This window comes from Tetrao urogallus (genome assembly GCF_951394365.1).
Source record: "Tetrao urogallus genome assembly, chromosome: 6".
Taxonomy (NCBI): Eukaryota; Metazoa; Chordata; class Aves; order Galliformes; family Phasianidae; genus Tetrao; species Tetrao urogallus.
The window spans coordinates 50,442,317-50,461,127 of record NC_136819.1 but is presented as its reverse complement, the minus strand read 5'-3'; the positions used below and the strand labels follow the sequence as shown (position 1 = coordinate 50,461,127).

General features: G+C 42.9%; 1 protein-coding gene across 1 annotated transcript in view; it reads left to right on the top strand.

The window, feature by feature from the left end:
- Positions 1-7,360: 7,360 nt before the first annotated feature.
- The window catches only part of LOC306948022 (uncharacterized protein), a gene marked incomplete at both ends in the record, with an annotated part of 28,676 nt that continues 17,225 nt past the window's right edge, over positions 7,361-18,811 (top strand). The window contains 2 exons of the mRNA XM_079537482.1: positions 7,361-7,407; positions 7,565-7,701. Of these exons, the coding sequence (XP_079393608.1) occupies positions 7,361-7,407; positions 7,565-7,701 (184 nt within the window). The remainder of the gene's footprint in view (positions 7,408-7,564; positions 7,702-18,811) is intronic.

The following is an 18,811-nucleotide window of genomic DNA, read 5'->3' as shown; positions in this document are numbered from 1 at the left end:
TTTTACTTTTGGCATGGCACTTGTCTGGTCTGTGGGAGGAGTCTGTTGGGAATTTTACAGTCAGTAGTTATTTGGACAGAAGGACAAAATAAAGTTTCCTTTTGAGCAAATAAAACCAGTCTGTTTGTGTTGAAATTGACGTATAAACAAAGGCAAACTCACATGAATGAAAAGTGCACATGGGATGGAAGTTCAATTAGGAGGTGAAATCAGCACAGTTTGGAGGTCTGTGATAAAGAGGTGCCCCCAACTTAATGAGCTTTCTTTGTGTGTCAGCAACAGGTACAAGGGTTGGTGGTAGGAATCAGAGAAACCAGGTTCTCTCTCGGTTCGCCCAGGTAGCAGCTGTGCTACAGGCATAACTGGCGAGCAGTAGCATTACCCAGCAGTTGCATGCTTGTGGTTGGCAAATCTGGTTGCTGACAGAATTGGATGTGGAAGATAAGGAGTCCTCAAGGAAAAGAGCTGCCAACTGAAAGCATGCTGTCAGAGCTGCCTGCCTGTTCACAGTGCCCAGTAGCAACCACTGAGTTTATCTTTCTGTGCTACTTGTCACAGTCAGCCTGCAGACATCAAAATCTATGTTTGTGAGTTAAATCTCTCTTCCAGTAGCATTTCAGTGATTTACGTTTTCATTTCCATTTCATAAAAAAAATTGACCAGGTTCTCTCCAGCTTCCAGCTGTTGTGTGCTTTGCCAGCATCTCCGCCTATACATCATAGCTCATCCTTTTTATTTTATTTTATTTTATTTTATTTTGTGGTTGTTGTTGTTTTGTTGTTTTGTTTGTTTTTGTTTTTTTAGCTTGTGCAGGACTGACAAGCAGCACTGTGATAATCAGCAGATAGAATCATAAAATCATTAAGGATGGAAAAGACCACTAAATTCATCTACTCCAACCCCAACCCATCCCTACCATGCCCACCGATCACGTCCACGTGCCACATCTCCATGGTTCTTGAACATCCACAGGGACGGGTCTCCCCCACCTCCCTGGGCAGCTGTGCCAATGCATTAGCCCTCTTTCTGAGAAGTTCTTCCTAATATCCAACCTGAATCTCCCCTGCCTCAACTTAAGGCCATTACCTCTCTACCTACTGCTATTTCATGGGGGAAGAGGCTGACCCCCACCTCATCACAACCTCCTTTCAGGTAGTTGTAGAGAGCGATAAGGTCTCCCCCAACCCTCCTTTTCTCCAGACTGAACAATCCCAGCTTCCTCAGCCCCTCCCCATAAGATCTGTGCTCCAGGCCCATCGCGGCTTTGTAGCTCTTCTCTGGATGAGCTCCAGAGCTTTGATATCTTTCTTGTATTGAGGGGCCCAAAATGTCGACTCTTAAGTAGCAAAGAAAATACTGAATGCTTAGAGTTTCCTACTGGTTTTCCTCTTTTCCCTGGAGGAGTGTGTTGTTGCCTCTGATTTTCAGGTTCTATCTCCAGAATGTCTTTCCTTGGAGATTTTAAGGCTCTTAATTCCTTTCTCTTGTGTGCAAAAACATGTGGCTGCTGAGCTGTTATTCAGGGGTCTGCACTGCAGCTTGCATCTTGCTTTGCTAATCTCTTCTGCTCGTTCAAGCATGGAGGAGTGTCTTTGAAAACAACAGAGGACATCGCTGGGAGAGCTGGAGTTTGGAGGCAGTGCCCAGGCCCTGCTAGCGATTGTGTTTGTGCTTTTGCTGGCAGATCTAGCAGAGGAGGAGGTGTCCCTGATGTTTGTGCTGAAGGCAAAAGAAAATTCTGCTTTAAAGGCAGAGGAGAATCTTACTCTATATAACTGAACCATCAAAGGGGATGTTTGCCAAGGAAGGCAGTCATATTTGGGAACAAACAGCTAAAGACATGACAAAAATTTTTTTGTCTCCAGTGTCTGATTGTATTTCCCTTACAGATTTACATGTATTGTAACATCAAAGGTATTTGCAGGACACTGCAGGCTGGATAATGCTGAATTTGTAGGTTGCAATGTAGAATTCGCTGTTTGGTGTGTTTTGCCTTGAGCTTGAGTACAGCTGGTGCAGCTGCTTAATAAAAATACAGGGATTACCTTTTGTTAGGAAGCAAATAATACATGACTGCCATAAGGTGCCAAAATCTTCAATGCTCCAGTGGTTTACAGCTCAGATATTTATATTATGAATGTGCATTATTTGCCAAACTGAAAAAAAAAAAAAAAAAGAACAGTACTTAAAATAGGAAAACAGAAGCAGAAACTTTGTTCTGCAATTTGCACATGCCCAGTATTTTGTATGCTTGGGCTATTACATAAACTAGTAGCAATACTGAAGGAGCTGATAACACACACTGTTTCCAAGAGTGGAAATTTAATTAAGCCTGGCTTTGGCCTGTGTGGATTCTGTGGTGGCTAATGAAAGCTGACTTCAAGCACCAACCATGTCTCACCGTGCCCAGACACCCACGTCTCACATTGCCAAGTGTCACTGGATTTGGAAGTACCCAGTGGACTCAGGAACAGATAGATGCAACCGAAATTGCTCACATACATCTTGCTTGTTTAAGAAACCAGGCTGAAAATACCTTGGAATGTGAACCCCCGTCAAACATGGTGTTGATTATAGAGGCCAGTGTGATTTTATTGATGTAATGTAGATTTTTCTTTTTGAAAACAAGCCAGGGGACACACCGAAAGCAGAACTTTCTTACAGGAATGATACTGCCTAGAACTGTTTTTCACAGTCAGGTTTGGAAATCTCTTAGAACACAGTTATGTCAGTGAATGTTCAAATGCACAATAGAAGCGGAATTTTGCCCTGAAGAAATAGGGGAAAAAAATAATCTTGTTCATGTTGATCGTTTGGGAGCTTTCTACCTGAAATAGAGGAAATGATCTTCAAAAACATTTCCTGAAATGGGCATTTTCACAGCGTTGAAGGGATATAAAATAAATGCTCATTAAATGGTTTGTGATTCATATCTCTGTCCACATTCACATCTGGGAAACTGTAGCATCAACAGCTCAGTTAGAGTAGGTGGTGATTGTGAACATTTTGGTGCTGTAATTCTTTCAGGACTTGATTTTAGGATTCCAAAATGATTGTGCACATGTTAGAGAGCTCACTAGTGTAAGGCATTATTCATCCTTAGGGAGTCTGGCTTATTCTCGCCCTAGTGCCCTTGGCATGCCAGCTAAGCATTTTTTGCATTAGTAATTTTAAGCACAGTAATATTTCTGCACTGGTGCCTGATGTAGCCATGGACTAGCTGAATAAATTTTAATTTGCTGCTGTGCTGTTCTCCCCAGATTTCTGTAACTGGTACATCTTCCTTGCACTAGCCATAAAATATGGCATTTATGAAAGCCACCCACTCTACCTCCTGTACACGCAGAGATGCTCAGGTGGAATACAGTGGCTGTTTCCAGTGTTGTTTTGCTGCACCGCAACCAGAGTTTGTTTTTAATCATTCTCATGAATGATTTACTGTTCTCTTTCTATCATGTTACTTTTTCATTGTTGTCTCCAGCAGGCAGAAGTCTTTCAAGGGGTTCTTTAGGGCTTACTGTATTGTTTGTCCTAGATATTGGGCATGACTTATTCAGAAATGTGTAATAAATACACAGCTCCTCTCGTTGCTGGTTGTTTGCTCAGCAGACAGATTAATGGATGACTCGGTGATGGATGAATACTCAGCTCAGAATGGTTCTCCATTCTGGATTAAGTTGTGGAGGGTGTGTGAATGCAGGTGGGATCTGTAAGGTCAGATATAAATGTGAGCTTATTCAGGACCACAGAGATGAACTGGTTTATACCATGGGATGATTTCCCTATTTAACTGAGTCTTTATTGGCACTGATCCTCATTAGGATCACTGATCACAGAGATATGAATCACAAATTCACTGATCCTCATAAGACACAACTTTTGTATCTGAAGATATATACTTGTAAATGCTTATTTTTACTTTGTGAGTAGCCAGTTCTGTTGGCTACTAGTGCCTGCTGTGGCTAAAGAAGGCTTTTATTTTCCCCGCCTATTTGTTTTCCTGGTGTGCTGAGACAAGGAGTGCTGTGACAAGAAGTTTTGATAGTTCAGTCTATCAGCTGTGAAGGCAATTCGCAGTCAGAATTTGCACTCTGGATAATGTTTAGTAGCATACACTTGATAAAACTCCTTTTTGCTTTATAGATAGCTACTGTTGAATCTCAGTAGCAGTGCTGTTCCCGCAGAATCCTGCAGTGAGCAGCTGATTCATCCAGATGAAGCTTTCAGTGCCATCCTTCGTGGATCCAAGAGCCCCGTCGCCTTCTCTGCAGAGCTCTGAGCAACGAGTCCCGCTGCATTCTGCACCCTGGGACATGTTCAGGTGCACAGGAGGGGTGAGCAGTTTGGCCCATGCAGCTGGTCTGACAGTGTGCTAATTCTGGTGCATGGTGCGGCATATGCTATGACGCGTGCAGACAGATCGCTCACAGTTTGCTCAATTCCTGGAGCAGCAGGGAAACAGGCAAAGTAGCAGTGGGTGCCAAGTCACAATCTGCTAGCTAGATTGCTTGAAAATCAGCCCAAACCTCCTTGCCCACTGCTACAGAGTGTACTGCTCTCTGACATTCTCTGTTTCCTTACCAAAGGTTGTAAAGAGGCAGCTCTGTAGCTTTGGGTTGTGCCAGATTTGCCTGCTGTGATCCAGATCCACAGTGTTGTGTTTGCTGTAGTGACTAACCTACACATAGCTGCTCAGAGGTCTTTGGAAAACATAGCACTGGGGAGGTCAGTCTCCATGCATACATGGACTTTGGGCAGGACTATTGCACCACAGGCTGTGCAATATATTCTTCCAAGAAAGCTGTTAACAAGAATGAGTGAATCAAAGGAGAGCTTTTAGTCATGGGTTTCCCACAGCAATCTCTTTAATGGACTGTTGACTGCTGGATGCTTCTCAAGAACGAAGGAAAAATATTGGACGAAGTGAAGTCAATTTCTTGAACCTTTACTCAGATAAATATGATCCATTCACTCTCTCTGCTTTGGAAAGCTTAGCATGCATCAGTTGTATGAGAGAGCTATGCCAGAGCTGTGAAAAGCCCTGCATGTCTTAACTATTTTCCTGTGTCTTGCATCCTTCTTATTTCTCACTTCTGTTAATTGTCTCAAGCTTTTTAGTGGTTCTGTCACTGCTTACAGCCCAGGCTAAGGCATTAAGAACAGACAACAGGGTTCTGTTCTTAAATCCTGCTTTGAAAACCAAACCTCTTTATAATACATTCCTGGAAGAAACCCCTTTGTTTATTTTGATTTGCCTTTTGGCTGTCCCTGGATGTCCAGTCATTGGCCAGGACCTCACTGGCTGAGTCCCAGCACAGAGCAATTTGCAGCTATGTGTAAGTGACTTCAGTTCATTTCGGCCATATCTCTGCAGCATTCCCCAGAGCCAGCCATCTGTGTTTCAGCTGACCAGGGTGCAAGCTGAACTCTGACTTGTCTAGCTGAGCCTGCCAAGAAAAGCATTAGCTAAGCAGAAACAGTGTGTAGCTGAGGGCAAAGGTGAGAATGTATTAAGTATCCACATCTTGACTCAGAAAGGATGCAGCTACAATCAAAACAGGGGAAAGGGGACTGGGCAGACGCACAGCCGCCTTATGTGACCCAGGAGTGTGTGCCACACTGCTTACTGAGAAAGGCTTCTTTGTCTCTGTGTATTGTGCCTGCCTGTTGTGGCTGAGATGCAGAACAAATGCAAGAAACCCATCTATGTGGCCTTGATGATATTTTTCTGTTTCTTGGCATTGCTTTGCTGTGCTCAGAAAGGCCTTGAATATGTTAGATTATGTATACATTTCTGCTCCAGCCAGAGATGTTTGTGTAGCTGACTATGCAGTTCCCCTCTCCCCAGTGTGTAGGCTAGAGGGTAGGGAGAGTGAATGCTGTAGCACCTTCCTAAAAAGAGAATTCACTGTCAAATCACAGCTGGGAAACAGAACAAAGAGGCTGAAATTCATCATCTGTTTCATGGAAGGACTGGGAAGCAGAGGTGGGAGGGGAGACCTTTTACCATCACATACTCCTTTAGCACTGGCTGATGGCTGCCTGATTCCTTATCATACAGTCTGACACTCTTCTTCTTGCTGGCCTCTTCTCATTTAGATTAGAGCTTGGCCATGTGACCTGCATTTCTGGATGCTACCTTGAACATCACTGATGCAAGCCTCGCTCAGGCAGAATGCTGTGTCCATGAGTAGCCCTGACAGGGACAGGACATCATTTCTTATCAGTCTTACAGGGAATGGTCTTATCAGAGTTTTTCAATTTCAGCTGGATTTGCACAATCGTTTCTTGTTCTGACAAAGTTTTACCACTTTGATATATTCTGATATATTCTGTCTATTACATACCCCCTCAATGCACTCTGTGGGCTACAAATGAACTGTTCAAATGGTCTTAGCTTCCAGTTACCAGTAATTTTCTTTTCAGACTGTTTTTCATATCTGTTTCTGCACTGGCAAAGTGATTGGACTGTGCTCCTTGAAGCTGTAGGACTGAACATTACAGATGGTACTAGTGTTCTGTATTTCCCTTTTGACAGCATTGGAAAGACTGAATTTACAGCTTGACTTCTGTATCTACCAAATGTCCATTTCACAAAGCAATTTTCTGGAGTGACTGGCCCTGATTATTGATTCAGCTGTATTTGGTGGGGTTGTTTTGTGAGCAAAAAGTCGCTTCCTGGTCCTGTAGCGAGCACATGTCCAGCCAGGAAACAGCTTGAGTGTTGGCATAAGGTATTGCACTCTTTTAGCAGTCCTGGCTGCTGATAGTGAGAGGCAATTCTAGCAACAGAGGCTGTTTGGACTGTAATGTTTATTTCCTTTACTTTGTTGTCTATCAAAGACAACCTCTGGGCCTGCTGACATGACAGTAGCTTTGGTCACTTCTGGAAATTTGAGGTTCTGTGGCCTTAAAACTACTCCCTTTGCATGGGAAGGCTGAGATAAGCCCCATGTGTTACCTCCAGTTCCTGGTCTTAGTGGTCTTCTAACTGTGGAGTTTTAAAAGTTAAATAAGTCTCTTCTCTTTAGATCCTCTTCTTTCTTTTCATTCCAGCTTCCTAAGAGGAAAAGCAAATACCATTTGCAGCTTACTGCTGCACACTACTTTTATTTCCTCAGTGTTTTCTTTCAGATCATGAACCCAGCCAACCAACTTCTTATCAATTTGACGGGCTGGAACTGTTGTCCTGGTGACCAGAGTAGCTGCACTATCATCACGTACAGAAGGCAGCAAAGGAGATGCCTTGACCTGTGGGTGTAGCTGTGTGCGCACATGATATGATAGTAAAGTCGCTTGGATACATGAAGATAAGATCCAGGTCGTGGTTTATCTATGGGAAAGATGAAGCAAAACCAAAATGGAGAAGCATGCAAAGTTGATAACTGTAAAAGAAGAAATGAGAATGTGAGTAGGAGTTACAAATGCTCAGTTCTTCTCGGCATCTGGTCTGTGTACCAGTCGTGTAGTGCGTTTGTGTTTGAGAGCTGCCTGCCTGCCAGCCTGCTGTCTCTTTGCCTTTTTGTCTTTTTCTACCCCCTCCCACATTTCTCTCATTTCTTAGGTTTATGAACGTGAAAAAGGATAATAATGCTAGTAACACTTCTGAGTCATGCTTCTCACCCAAGTACACTATTCTTAATCCATTCGTATACACATTCCTGAACAACATCAACTCCAGCTCACCAGTTACTGATTTAGGTGAGTTATCAGACTGATTTGGTGGTGCACTGTCACAGATGAGCTCCTAGTGCTGGCTGCTAGAAAAAAACCCTGCTTTGAATGGCATACAATCCAAATGGAAGACAGAGAACAACAGATGGAAGGAGACAGATAAGGGAGCACAAAGAGACAGTGAGACATCATTACTCAGCACATAGGCAATGGTGTCAGCACACCAGCTGCCTCACAATTTGGAAAGTTTTGCAGGCAACACAGCATGTTCTTGTATTAGTGTAGTGGTATCTTCTGGTTCACTTAGATAATGGCAGCTTTCAGCCATCAGAGACAGTGTGTGACGGGCAACCTACATAAAACCAGATCCTGGCTTGGAGCTTAACTGGGGGTAAGAGCATATTCAGGTCCTTCACCTGTTGGTTTCTGTGCAAAGCAAGGACAGCTTTAGCCTGTTGGACTCCCAGGTGGGACTTGGCCTTGAGGCTTGTGCACCCTGTGTTATATGTCACTGTGTTGTAGCTGTGGTTGCTATGGGGAGGAAGTTTCCAGTTAATCCCAAACCCAATTAATCTTCCATGGCTGAGAATTGAATAGGGTCGGCTTACTGTAACAGCTTGCCTTTCTGAATACTTATTAACAGGTTATACCTCCACAGACACTATCAGAGTCCCACAGTAGACCCAAGGGGTATGTTAGTCCACAACATGACTCAGCCTCGTGGCAGAGCTCCCAGTGGGAGATAGCACATCTGTTGGCTGCAGGATCACAGCCCTGCTGACTGGAAGGGAGAGGTTTAAGGCTGTTGTGGGTGGAGCTTCTGTCATGTAAAATTCATGGTGCTCACAGGGCGTCTTAAATAAAACATTACTCTCCCTGAAAAAGACATGAAGTCTTCATTTTGTGCTTAAAAAAAAAAGGAAAGATAGGATATTTAAAGAATGAGAAGAAGGGAATATAGGGCTGTGTTGTGTGTGTTCCAGTCTGACATGACCCTCAATCTGCTCTCACAATAATTTTGCACTGGAATGACCCACATATATTGCCCATGAGGAACTGTAGTAGCAAGGACAACATTGCTTTTGCTTAGAAGAGGACTCGTGCTTTCTGATTAGCAGAAAAAAATGAGTTGCATTTCTCACCTCTGCAGTAGTTTCATCTTCTGAGGTACCTCCTTGAACTTCAGTGGCATAGTGTGTGATGCTGGTGGATAACAGAGCAGAAGTGGACCAGCTCTCTTGTTATGGAACAGCTGATAACTTGGCTCACCTTACACTTCTGCTTCTGCTTTTTGTTCACCTGCCTGTCTGTGCCTGTTGTCCTGTACTCATTAATACTTCTGTTACTTGAATCAGCAGTTTTCCTTGTGATGCTCATAACTTCCCCAGGTATTGTGTATTACTGAAAGTTTGAAGGGACTTGTGAAATTCCTGTGTGACTTGAGGTAGTAAGGCACAATGATACAGCCCTTCCTTTGTAACATGAGTTCTTCTTTTTATGCCAAGCCTGATTAAGAAGAAGCTATTGTTTGTTCTTGGTACAAAAGGCTCTTGAGAGAAATGGGAATGTGGCACCAATAACGAGCTGCATAATTTCAGGAGGGTGCCTGAAATAACTGGAAAGCAGGTTTTGCTATTAATGAGTGCAGTGAATAATTGCAGCCTTCAGTTCTTTTTCAAAGCAGGATTAGTCCACTGGTTTTAACACTGAGATATACAACGAATGTGTTGGTGGCTGAAAAAGTATGTTTTATTTTTGTGTGTATTAATTCCAAAAGAGTGCGGTTACAGAAAATTCAATGCAACTTATGTTTGTATCCTGCAAAGTTATTGCCTGAATCACACAATTGCTCTGGCTAAGGAAGATAAGCATATGACTTTAAGAAGTAAAATCTGAGCTCTTCAACTTATTGGTTTCCTCCGGTGCATTGACCAGTTTCAGACAGGTTTGACAGATGGAATAATATGAAATATGAAAGTTCTGAAACATTTTGTCAAAATCTGCTCCTGGAAAAGAGACACAATCCACTGCCCAGAGTTAGGAAATGCCTGATTCAGAAGACAGCAGCCAGCAGGCACTCCTCTTCTGCTCAGCCATTCAGCCTACTCCTGGCTCCGCATCACATACAACATGTTACACGTGATAGGTAGTCGAACTGAAACATATGTGAGTCTTATGTGACAGTGTAGGGAAAAGAAATGCAAAGCCTGAGGTAGAAGAAGTCACCTTTATGGTTTTATCCAAACCCATCGGTTTTTTGGTGGTTAGTTTTAGAATGATGTGGCATCACAGTGCGATGCATGGACAGCCAACCAGGCAGCTTGTGCTGGCCAGGCCATTTCAGCAAGTTCACAGGATATGTCCAGTGTTCTTAAAACATCCCGGAGTGTCCTGCACGTGATTCTTACTCACCACTCCTGAAACACAGATCTGAGTACCACAGCTGTGCTGTGCTCAGGATGGCATAGCCAGATGTCTGCATTTTCTCATTCATCGCATGGAGGGCACAGCTTGTGCAACCTTATCTACAGTGAATGCCTAATGCTCCGTGACAGCTTGGTCTTTACTTGAGAAGGAAATGTTATTTGTAGTTTAGAATTTGAATTGGATCTGGCCCATTTGTCTTTCATCCTACATCGTTTCTTTTGAAGTTGTTTCTTTCTGGAGGAGTCACCAAGACAGTACTGCCAGCTAGCTCAGGAAGGCAGTCTGCCTATGATGCAAGCTCCAGAGCTTGGAATGAATTAGAAAGGACAGATGAAAGCAGTTTTTCCAAATTTGAGTGTACGCAGCATGTTGGTGGAAGTGTCTAACTGTGGGGCTTGCAATACTCTGTTGGCTGTGTTCATCATGTGGTTTCTGCTTTGTAGGCGTACGTGCAGACTGGTTGTTGCATGATGACTCCTCACTTAGAGAATCTAGGGAAATTCAGAGCTTTAATTTGAAGTCGGCATTGGAGACGTCCTGGTAATAGAAATAGCTACCTGATTCCCCTTGCTTTCATTTCAAACACCACGTAGTTCTTCTAAGCTCCTGTCTTGACAGTGAAGAGAGAGGGCTGATGCTGCTGTTTGGGAAAGAAGTGGTCAAATAGTAACTTTTGATGTTGATTTCTGGAATCTAATAGTGAAAAATATCAGAAGCTCTAATCTTCTCTTTTATTAATTAAGAAAGAAATTGGAAAGATGTCTGTGGAAAGATGTCTTTTGTTTAGAGCAAAATCCAGTGGGAACAGGACAAAATGAACTGAGGACCCTGGAGGAGAACATAATTTCATTATCCGTAAGCTTTTGTGAGGAGTCAGGCTTCACAAACAGGAAAGGATCAGGAAGAACTCAAATTGTTCATTACAGCGCTCTTGTATTGTGGTGGGAAACTTTGTTTAATGCCAATGTGAATGTCACTGGAGGTAATAGGGAGGTATGAGGATAGTTCAAAATTAGGGATATAATTTTCTGGGCAATATTGGTGGTGGACGGATGGCTGGACTAGATGATCTTTGAGAACTTTTCCAACCTTGTTGATTCTATGAAAATTAGCATGACTTCTGTTTCCAAGGAAGAAAGTAGTTTTGAATGCTTGTGGATGAACGATCCAACGTATAATGCAAGAAGGCTCAATGACTGGTACCTGCCTCTGCAAGTCACTGCAGAGCAAGATGCCAGCCCTTGGACTGCCATGTCTGTGGTGTCCCTGCCGTGGAAGCTTCCCATCTCAGCAGCTGCTCGTGCTAAAATGACCTGGAGAGTTTAAAGAGGTATACACAGGAATTTCCTAGTTCCAAACATGTCAGAACCTTTTCTGTATTGTATTACTTTAGGCTGATGAAGAGGCACTGAAATATGGTGGTCACATAGATGCAGGTGCTAATTATGGTTACAGCATGTAAACAAGTTACATGTGAACAAAGGCCAGTGCACAGGACTGCATAGTTTTGATATTTTAATTAGCTGTTTTCCTGATGATGAAAACATGTTTGAGATGATTCAGGTGACAGGAAGACCTTAAGGTGTAAATAGGCATCAAAAGCAAGAGCTGACTCAGAATGTTTTAGTTTATAATCAAAAAGTAACAAAGCTCAGGGAGGGTTGTGCTGATTTTAATTCAGTCAAGCTACATGGAATGAAAGCAGTGACAAAAAAATAAAACAAAGGCATATTCTTAAGCGTAAAGCATAGGGAAAAAAGAAAAAAAAAAGAAAGAAAGATGGTAGTAATGAATATAAAGCAATTGCTGAAAGTGCAAAAGGTCAGTAAGGCAAACCAAACCAACTGCATCCCTCAGGGCCACATCTCCATGGTTCTTGAACACCTCCAGGGATGGTGATGCCCCCACCTCCCTGCGCAGCTGTGCCACTGCACTAAAAAAAAGCCAGGGAACAGAGGGATATAGCAGTGCACTAATATCTCTCCATCTAACAGCAGTTCAGGATATGCCAAATAATGCCTGCTAAAGCCAGATGCCTTAAATTAGCAGTGATAATAGATTACATCAGCAATTTTAGTAAGACTAACCAGATTTCTCAGTTGTGGAGCCAGGCATTTTAAATACTTTGAGACACTCGTAAATTGTGCAGGGCTGGAGAATCATTTTTAAAAGTATTAACAGGACACTGGGGTAATTTGATGATTGATCTCAAGTACAGCTAGACAGCCGATACAGACTTGCTTAATAAAGAATTCGAGAGAATGTGATAGAAGCAGTGCCAATTAATACGGGATTGCAAGGTTGGATGGTAAAGCAATCAGTAAGTTGGCACAAAAGACCTCCAATTTCTGCTCCATCTCCTTGTCTCTCGCTGCCTGCATCCCTGCCTTGCCTTTCACAGCCTCTCAGTGCACTTGTCTGGTTTGCTTTGCTCATGCTGCATGTGCTTTGTTGCAGAGCCTGCTAAGGCGTGTGAACTGCAAGGCCTCCTGATTTAGTCTGACTCTGCCCTTTTAAAAAGAGGCCAGAGATCTCAGCAACAAAACCCAAAGAACTAAAACAGCAAACCACCCCAAATATGACAGACGGGAAAACATACAGTGGATCTTTTGGTGCTTTCATAAATAAAAGTCAGACAATCACATGGTTTTCTAAAAATAACACCCATAGTGAGTATTCCAGTAGGAATAATACTGACCTAGTTTGCATGTTAGCTGTGTGCAAAAAATAAGATGGTGAGGGAAACCAAACTGCCTCGTGATATTTGCAATTGTTGAACCAGATCTGATTGGAGAGGTGCTTAATTAGATGTTACATTCTCATCTCTATGGCTCCTCTGGGGGTCTCAGGGAAGAGGGGGAGGGGATGGCTGTTGACAGGATGGCCTGCCTGATGCTGCTGCTTTCCCTTAACATATCCACTATTTTTCTACTCTCTCATGATGAGCAATACATGAATTTCTGAGTCTGAACAGCCTCAGTGCCGGAAAAGGCTTTCATTCAGGCAGAGAATCTAGGTCAGCTGTTCATAAGAACAGATCAAGCCCTCACTGAGTGGAGCGATGGGCCTTCAGCAGGACCTGCTTGGTTTCCTGGCTGCTTTTGTGCACAAGCAGCCCCTTACATTGACAGGCGTTTTGTGGACAGCAGCTCTAGCTTCCTGTCAGCAGGCTGGATGCAGGCAGGGCTGATTCAGTGCACAGTGGAAAATCAATAGTATGAAGTATTAATTGTGATGTTTAAAAAAATATCTAAGATGAGGCACTCAGTAATAAACGTCTGTACCTGTGTCCAAGAGGATCTGACTTGTGAGATAATACGTTACAAGGACTGGGCTTAAATTTGGTCTGATTCTGCACCTATAAATAACTGCTTTTACATATGGCATCTGATTACTCAATTGTATATGCAGATTAGATAGTCATTTATATGCTGTCATCAGTGACAGCAACTAATAGAACTGACAGTTATTTCCAGGCTCATATGGGAATGCCAAAGGTTTTAAATATCAGTCATTGCCTGCTATACATACCAATATCCCTCCCCATCTCTTCCCTTCAAATACGTTAGAATAAATATCACAAGGTACATCTGTTTCCCAGAAGAAGTTGTACTGCTCTATTATGCTATGTATTTTGCGTATGAATACAGTCCAGGTTGGAATTCTGATACATGTGTATTATGTCTGCTCTGAAACAGTGAAGCAAGAAGAAAGAAGATATTAATATGCTTTTTCTCACTCATGCTAATACCTGCAAAGGTGGGAGGCAACTGAATTTGTGAAGGATTCATGTCCCACTTGCCTCTGCGCAAAGTGTGATCTGTTGCTTTTTGACCCAGAAGATATCTTACAGCTCTTTGGTTCTCCCTTTGCATAGATCTAAATGGTTATGCTGAGGGTTAGGTTAGTAGGAACCAGGTCTAGAGCCCTGTTCATCTTCTTCTCCCCACCAGAAAATCAGTGCCATCTTCTTTTTCCCAATGTAAAACAGCTTCTGAGCATGAAAGTTTATATTTTGCTAGCGTTTTGTCCACTGTAGTTACATTTAACTGTGAACAGTGTGGTAACAGCGAGCATAGTGAGCATGTAACCACTGTTGGGCCTGAAACCTCAACATTAAAAACTTATGCAGAAAATACCCCTAAAACAATGTTCATTCAAGCAAACAAGCTCCGTATAGCTGCCTTAAAATGCAATGATTTTGTGCTGTATTAAGATCAGATACATTAATTCTTCTTGCAATTTGTGCAACTTTCAGATGTCCAAGGCTCTAAGATATTTATTGTTAATTGTTATGTAGCCATGGAGCACATAAACAACACTCCAGCTTGACTTCCTGCTCACCAAACAGATGGGCTGAATTTTTTCTTTGAAGCTAAAGGAAAGAGTCGTGTCCTTAAAATCCTTTGTTGGAATGCGGCCTCGATTCTGTTTTATTCACTGAGTTTCAGAAGTCCAATAACATGTGCTGGATATCTCAGGTCACAGCGTTACAGACTGCGTTTTTCTTCAGGATAGATTAAAAACGCTGATTCTTTTCGAAATGTTCTTGATAATTTAGAAACATCCTTGCAGCTTATCTAACTGTGCTTCCTTGAGGATCCCTGCAGCAAGCAGTGGGTGCTGGTGGTGCTCTTGCAGTGAGTGCAGCTCACGTGGGTTCGTGTTTCTGGATCTTTATATAGCATTCTCTCTGCTTTGCTAAGAAGAAGCACAGAAGGATGGGATATGTTCTGGCATTGGCAGCATCACAAATGCCCTTCTCTTTCCTTTCCCGAGCCTGTATCTCCTGCCTCCTCCTGCCCCCAAAGTCTTGCCCACCCCTTGTTGTGTCTATATTTCTTTCTTTCCTGTGGGAGGAGAAGCGGTCAGAAAAAGTTGAAGACTCACAGAGCTCCCCCCTCACGTAGCAATGCTGAATTTTCTAATGCCGTGTCTCTAAATGCTTTTCTGTTTTTGGAAGGAACACTGTGGTGCAGTGTAAATGTTTTATCACAGTGCATTTGGGAGGCCTGCTTTATTCAGCTTGAACTCATGCTGATGAAAATTTAATGCTTCTCTTTGTGCTCATGCAGACTTCCTCCACAGTGTATTTTACTGAAATGATTTCAGAGGATGATTAGCTCTCTCTTAGGACCCTCATGGGCTCCTGCTGCTGTTGCAAACCTATTGCTATATCTTGCTTAAGTTCAGTAGCATAGAGCTGAGAGAAGAGATTGCAGAAATCTTTTAGAACTGACCTTTTTGCAATGTGACATGTCGTCTTGTCTGATATGATGAGCTAGTAGATAAACTAGCTCTGTGCCCAGTGTGGGATAGGAATGGAATTCTTATACAGACTGCCCAGAAGGGGAAATGAGAAATGCTAGATGCTGTGCATCTCTAAAAATGTGAAAATCAAACAACTTCTTTGGCAAAACAGACACTTCCATATTCTGCAGTCAGTGCAGGTGTGTGGGGTGTTTGTTCCTGCCTCTGTAGCCAGAGATGCCTGATGAATGATACATTTGTGAAGGATGGTGGAAGAGATGGCTGAGATTTGATCTTGAGTTAAGATGAAGTTGTGCACAGCTCCTGTGTGACAGGTTTGTTCAGGAAAGCAGTCTGTAGTTATGATTTTTAGCCTCCAGATGGTGTTTGACAGATGTGCCCGTGGAGCTGTGTCAGTGTAGTGCTGGTGAAACACTGGAGACTGGAAATAATAGAATCACTGGCCTCTTGTGGCAGCAGGAAAAACAGGCGAATGAGTTTGGAGTGTGGAAAGTGAATTTTCAGTCCCAAATCTCTGCACATGCTACTCCACACAGGGCTGTGGGTGAGTGGGATGTTTTCTTCAAAATTGAACCTAAATTATTCACTGCTGGTGCGAATCTGTGGATCTATGAAAAAATGCACAGAGGAAGCCTGTCAGTCAAAGCCAAATAAAAGATTCAAATAAAATCATTTTAGGCTTGCCTCTGTCCAAATGGAGGCGGAATATTCATACTCCTAACTTCTAAAAAGAGAAACACCTCTGGATAAAATCATGGAACATCTTGAAAAGAGACGTGGTGGCTGCAATGATGCATTCTTTATCACACTAGCAAACAATATCCATAATTTATGTTTTAAGAAAGCCCTTTCCAAGTAGCATTTAAGTGGTAGTTCTCCTGTACCAAACCTGAACCCTTTTTGGATAGGAAAACTCTTTGGCTGGCTCTTAGGATGACACTTTTCTGAGGCTCGGTGGCTGTGGCTGGTCTTCTGGGATACAATGGGACTCATAGCAGTGCAGAGGCTTCTGTAGCAGAGGTATTTTTTTAGTGTCATCACAAGATCTTTCAGGACTTGGGCTTTCCAAGTGCTGGAGTAACAAGGGTGGACTCTGAGTAATAGGAGATAAGGGAAGAAGTGACTCCTGTGGGTATTTCCCCTTCATCGTTTCCTGAAGCTTTCTCAGGCAGAGAGGCCAGGTTGCCAGTCCTTCAAACCTCTCCTCAGCCTGCAGTTTGGCACGCGGTGTATATTGCATTACTGTTCATATGTATGGAGCTGTCTGTAGGCAATGGCATGGCTGAGATCCTCTGGGTAAGGACTGAGAGAGTAGCAAATAAAGGAGGTGTTGTTGTGGGAGACTGCTATAGACCACCCAGCCAGAATGATGACACCAATGAATTAATCTTTAAGGAACTAAGAGAGACATCTAGATCTACTGCCCTTGTCCTTATGGGGGACTTCAACCCCTTAAGGGGGACGTGCCAGATGTTAATTGGGAACATCACACAGCTGACATAAACGGGTCCAGGACATTCCTAAAACACTTTGATGACAACTTCCTGGTAAAGGAACTAAGGGAGCCAACGAGGAAAGGCGCCCTCCTAGCTCTGTTGCTTGTGAGCACCTGGTGTGTGAAGCTGCAATTGGTGGCAGCCAATTGTGACCATAAAGTGGTCAAATTTAATATCTTTGGTGGTAGGAGAAAAACTGACACCAAAACCTCAACAGTGGATATGAGGAGAACAGATTTTAGTCTGTTCAGGAAACAGTTAGTAAGGTCCCCTGGGAAATTGCTTTTGAAGGCATTTCTGTTAGTGCTGGCCGCTTTCTGAGTACCATCTTCTGAGAAGACAGGAGCCTGCAATTCCTAAATGCTGAAACAACACAGGTGAGGCAGAAGGTCGGCTGGGCTGAACAGGGATCTTCTCGAGCTTAGGTGGAACAAGCAAGTGTATGGCTGCTGGGAGCAAGGTGATGACTTGTTCTGTGTTAACTTGTCATCTATGGAGAAACTCAGAGAAATAGTCTCAAATACTTACAGGAAATCCATTGCCTGAGTCCCATGCATGCTGGCCAAGCACAGACTGAAGTGTGTTTGTGCCCTTCAGCTTGGTGCCAGCACTGGCCTTTTCTGACCAGATCTGCTGGCCCTCTCCTCTCCGTGTGTCCCTGCAGGTGTTGGTGCCACTCTAAGGGCGACAGCCTTCTGTCTTTCCACGCCAGTAACGCAAAACCAGCCACTGGCCTCTGCACAGAAGTGTGAAGGAACATGGAAACTGCATCATGCTCCTCCCTGTATCTGCTATTTCTGCACAGCCAAATATAACCAAACTGCAAACAGAGCCCGAAGGTCTGTCTTAGAGTAAGAAAACTAGCAAGTTTGCTTTGAAATGTTCTGTTATCCCAGCATTTGTCTGAACCTAGACACTCATTTCATGGTCTGAAGGAACAAACTGTTTTTAACCCAGCACTTATTGTATGGTATGCATAAATCCTTCTCCTTCTTTCACTAAAGAGAAGAAGAAGGAAGTTGCAATCACTGCAGTGTTTTCACTCTTTGCTGGAGGTCTGTAGGGAAAGATCAGGGTATGAAAATTCCCAGCTTGGTACCAGTTTCTTTACTGAAAAGGAAACTAGCACTTCTGGAAGTATTACTTTATTCTTCTTTTGCTGATGCATTGCAATGGATATTGCAATTGGGTATATAATATAATAATTAATAATTAATAATAAATGCATTGGGTATTATTAATGCAGAGATTTTTTGGGTCCTATCCTATTGCTAGGCTTTCTATAGTTCATCTTTAAAATTTGGAGGATTACGTTATTTATTACTATTTGTCAAAAGGGGAAACATCTTCCTTAAAATAGTGCTTGTTTCATTCTAATAAAAAATAGAATGAGGCAAAATCCCCAGGAATTAGGTAAAAATGTTTCAAAAGCACTGCAAATGAGGTTACTAATTAAGTGAAAATTGAGGTCAGTTTGGAATCAAGTCCTCACCATGATGAGTAAAATACAGGCAGTGCAAACTGTACCTCAAAAGTGTTTTGTTTCAGCGTTATGGGCAGAGGAAAGAACTGTTTTCAGTTCTCTGGGTTGAACTTATTTTCAGGTCCTTAGTGTTTTTTCTTAAGAGCACAAAACTGCTGGGACCATCTAGCTTTCCTATTTGCTTATCCCCCACCCCCAACAAAATGAATACATCTAATTTCAGTCCAATCTGAAGCCGGAGAGAATCTGAGACTGACTTCTGAAAAATGTAATGAAAATCACTGGCTGAGCTGGGAAGAGAAATGCAGGTGGATGCCCTCAGTAAGAGAAAGGAAGAAGCTCTTCTGATTCCTTGGGGTACCCCAAACATCAGGGAAGGGGGGGGGTCCAGCCTGTGGGAAGGAGGCACTGCAGAAAGCAGCTTTGTTCCATCTGTTGCTATGGAGAAGGTTGCTTGTAT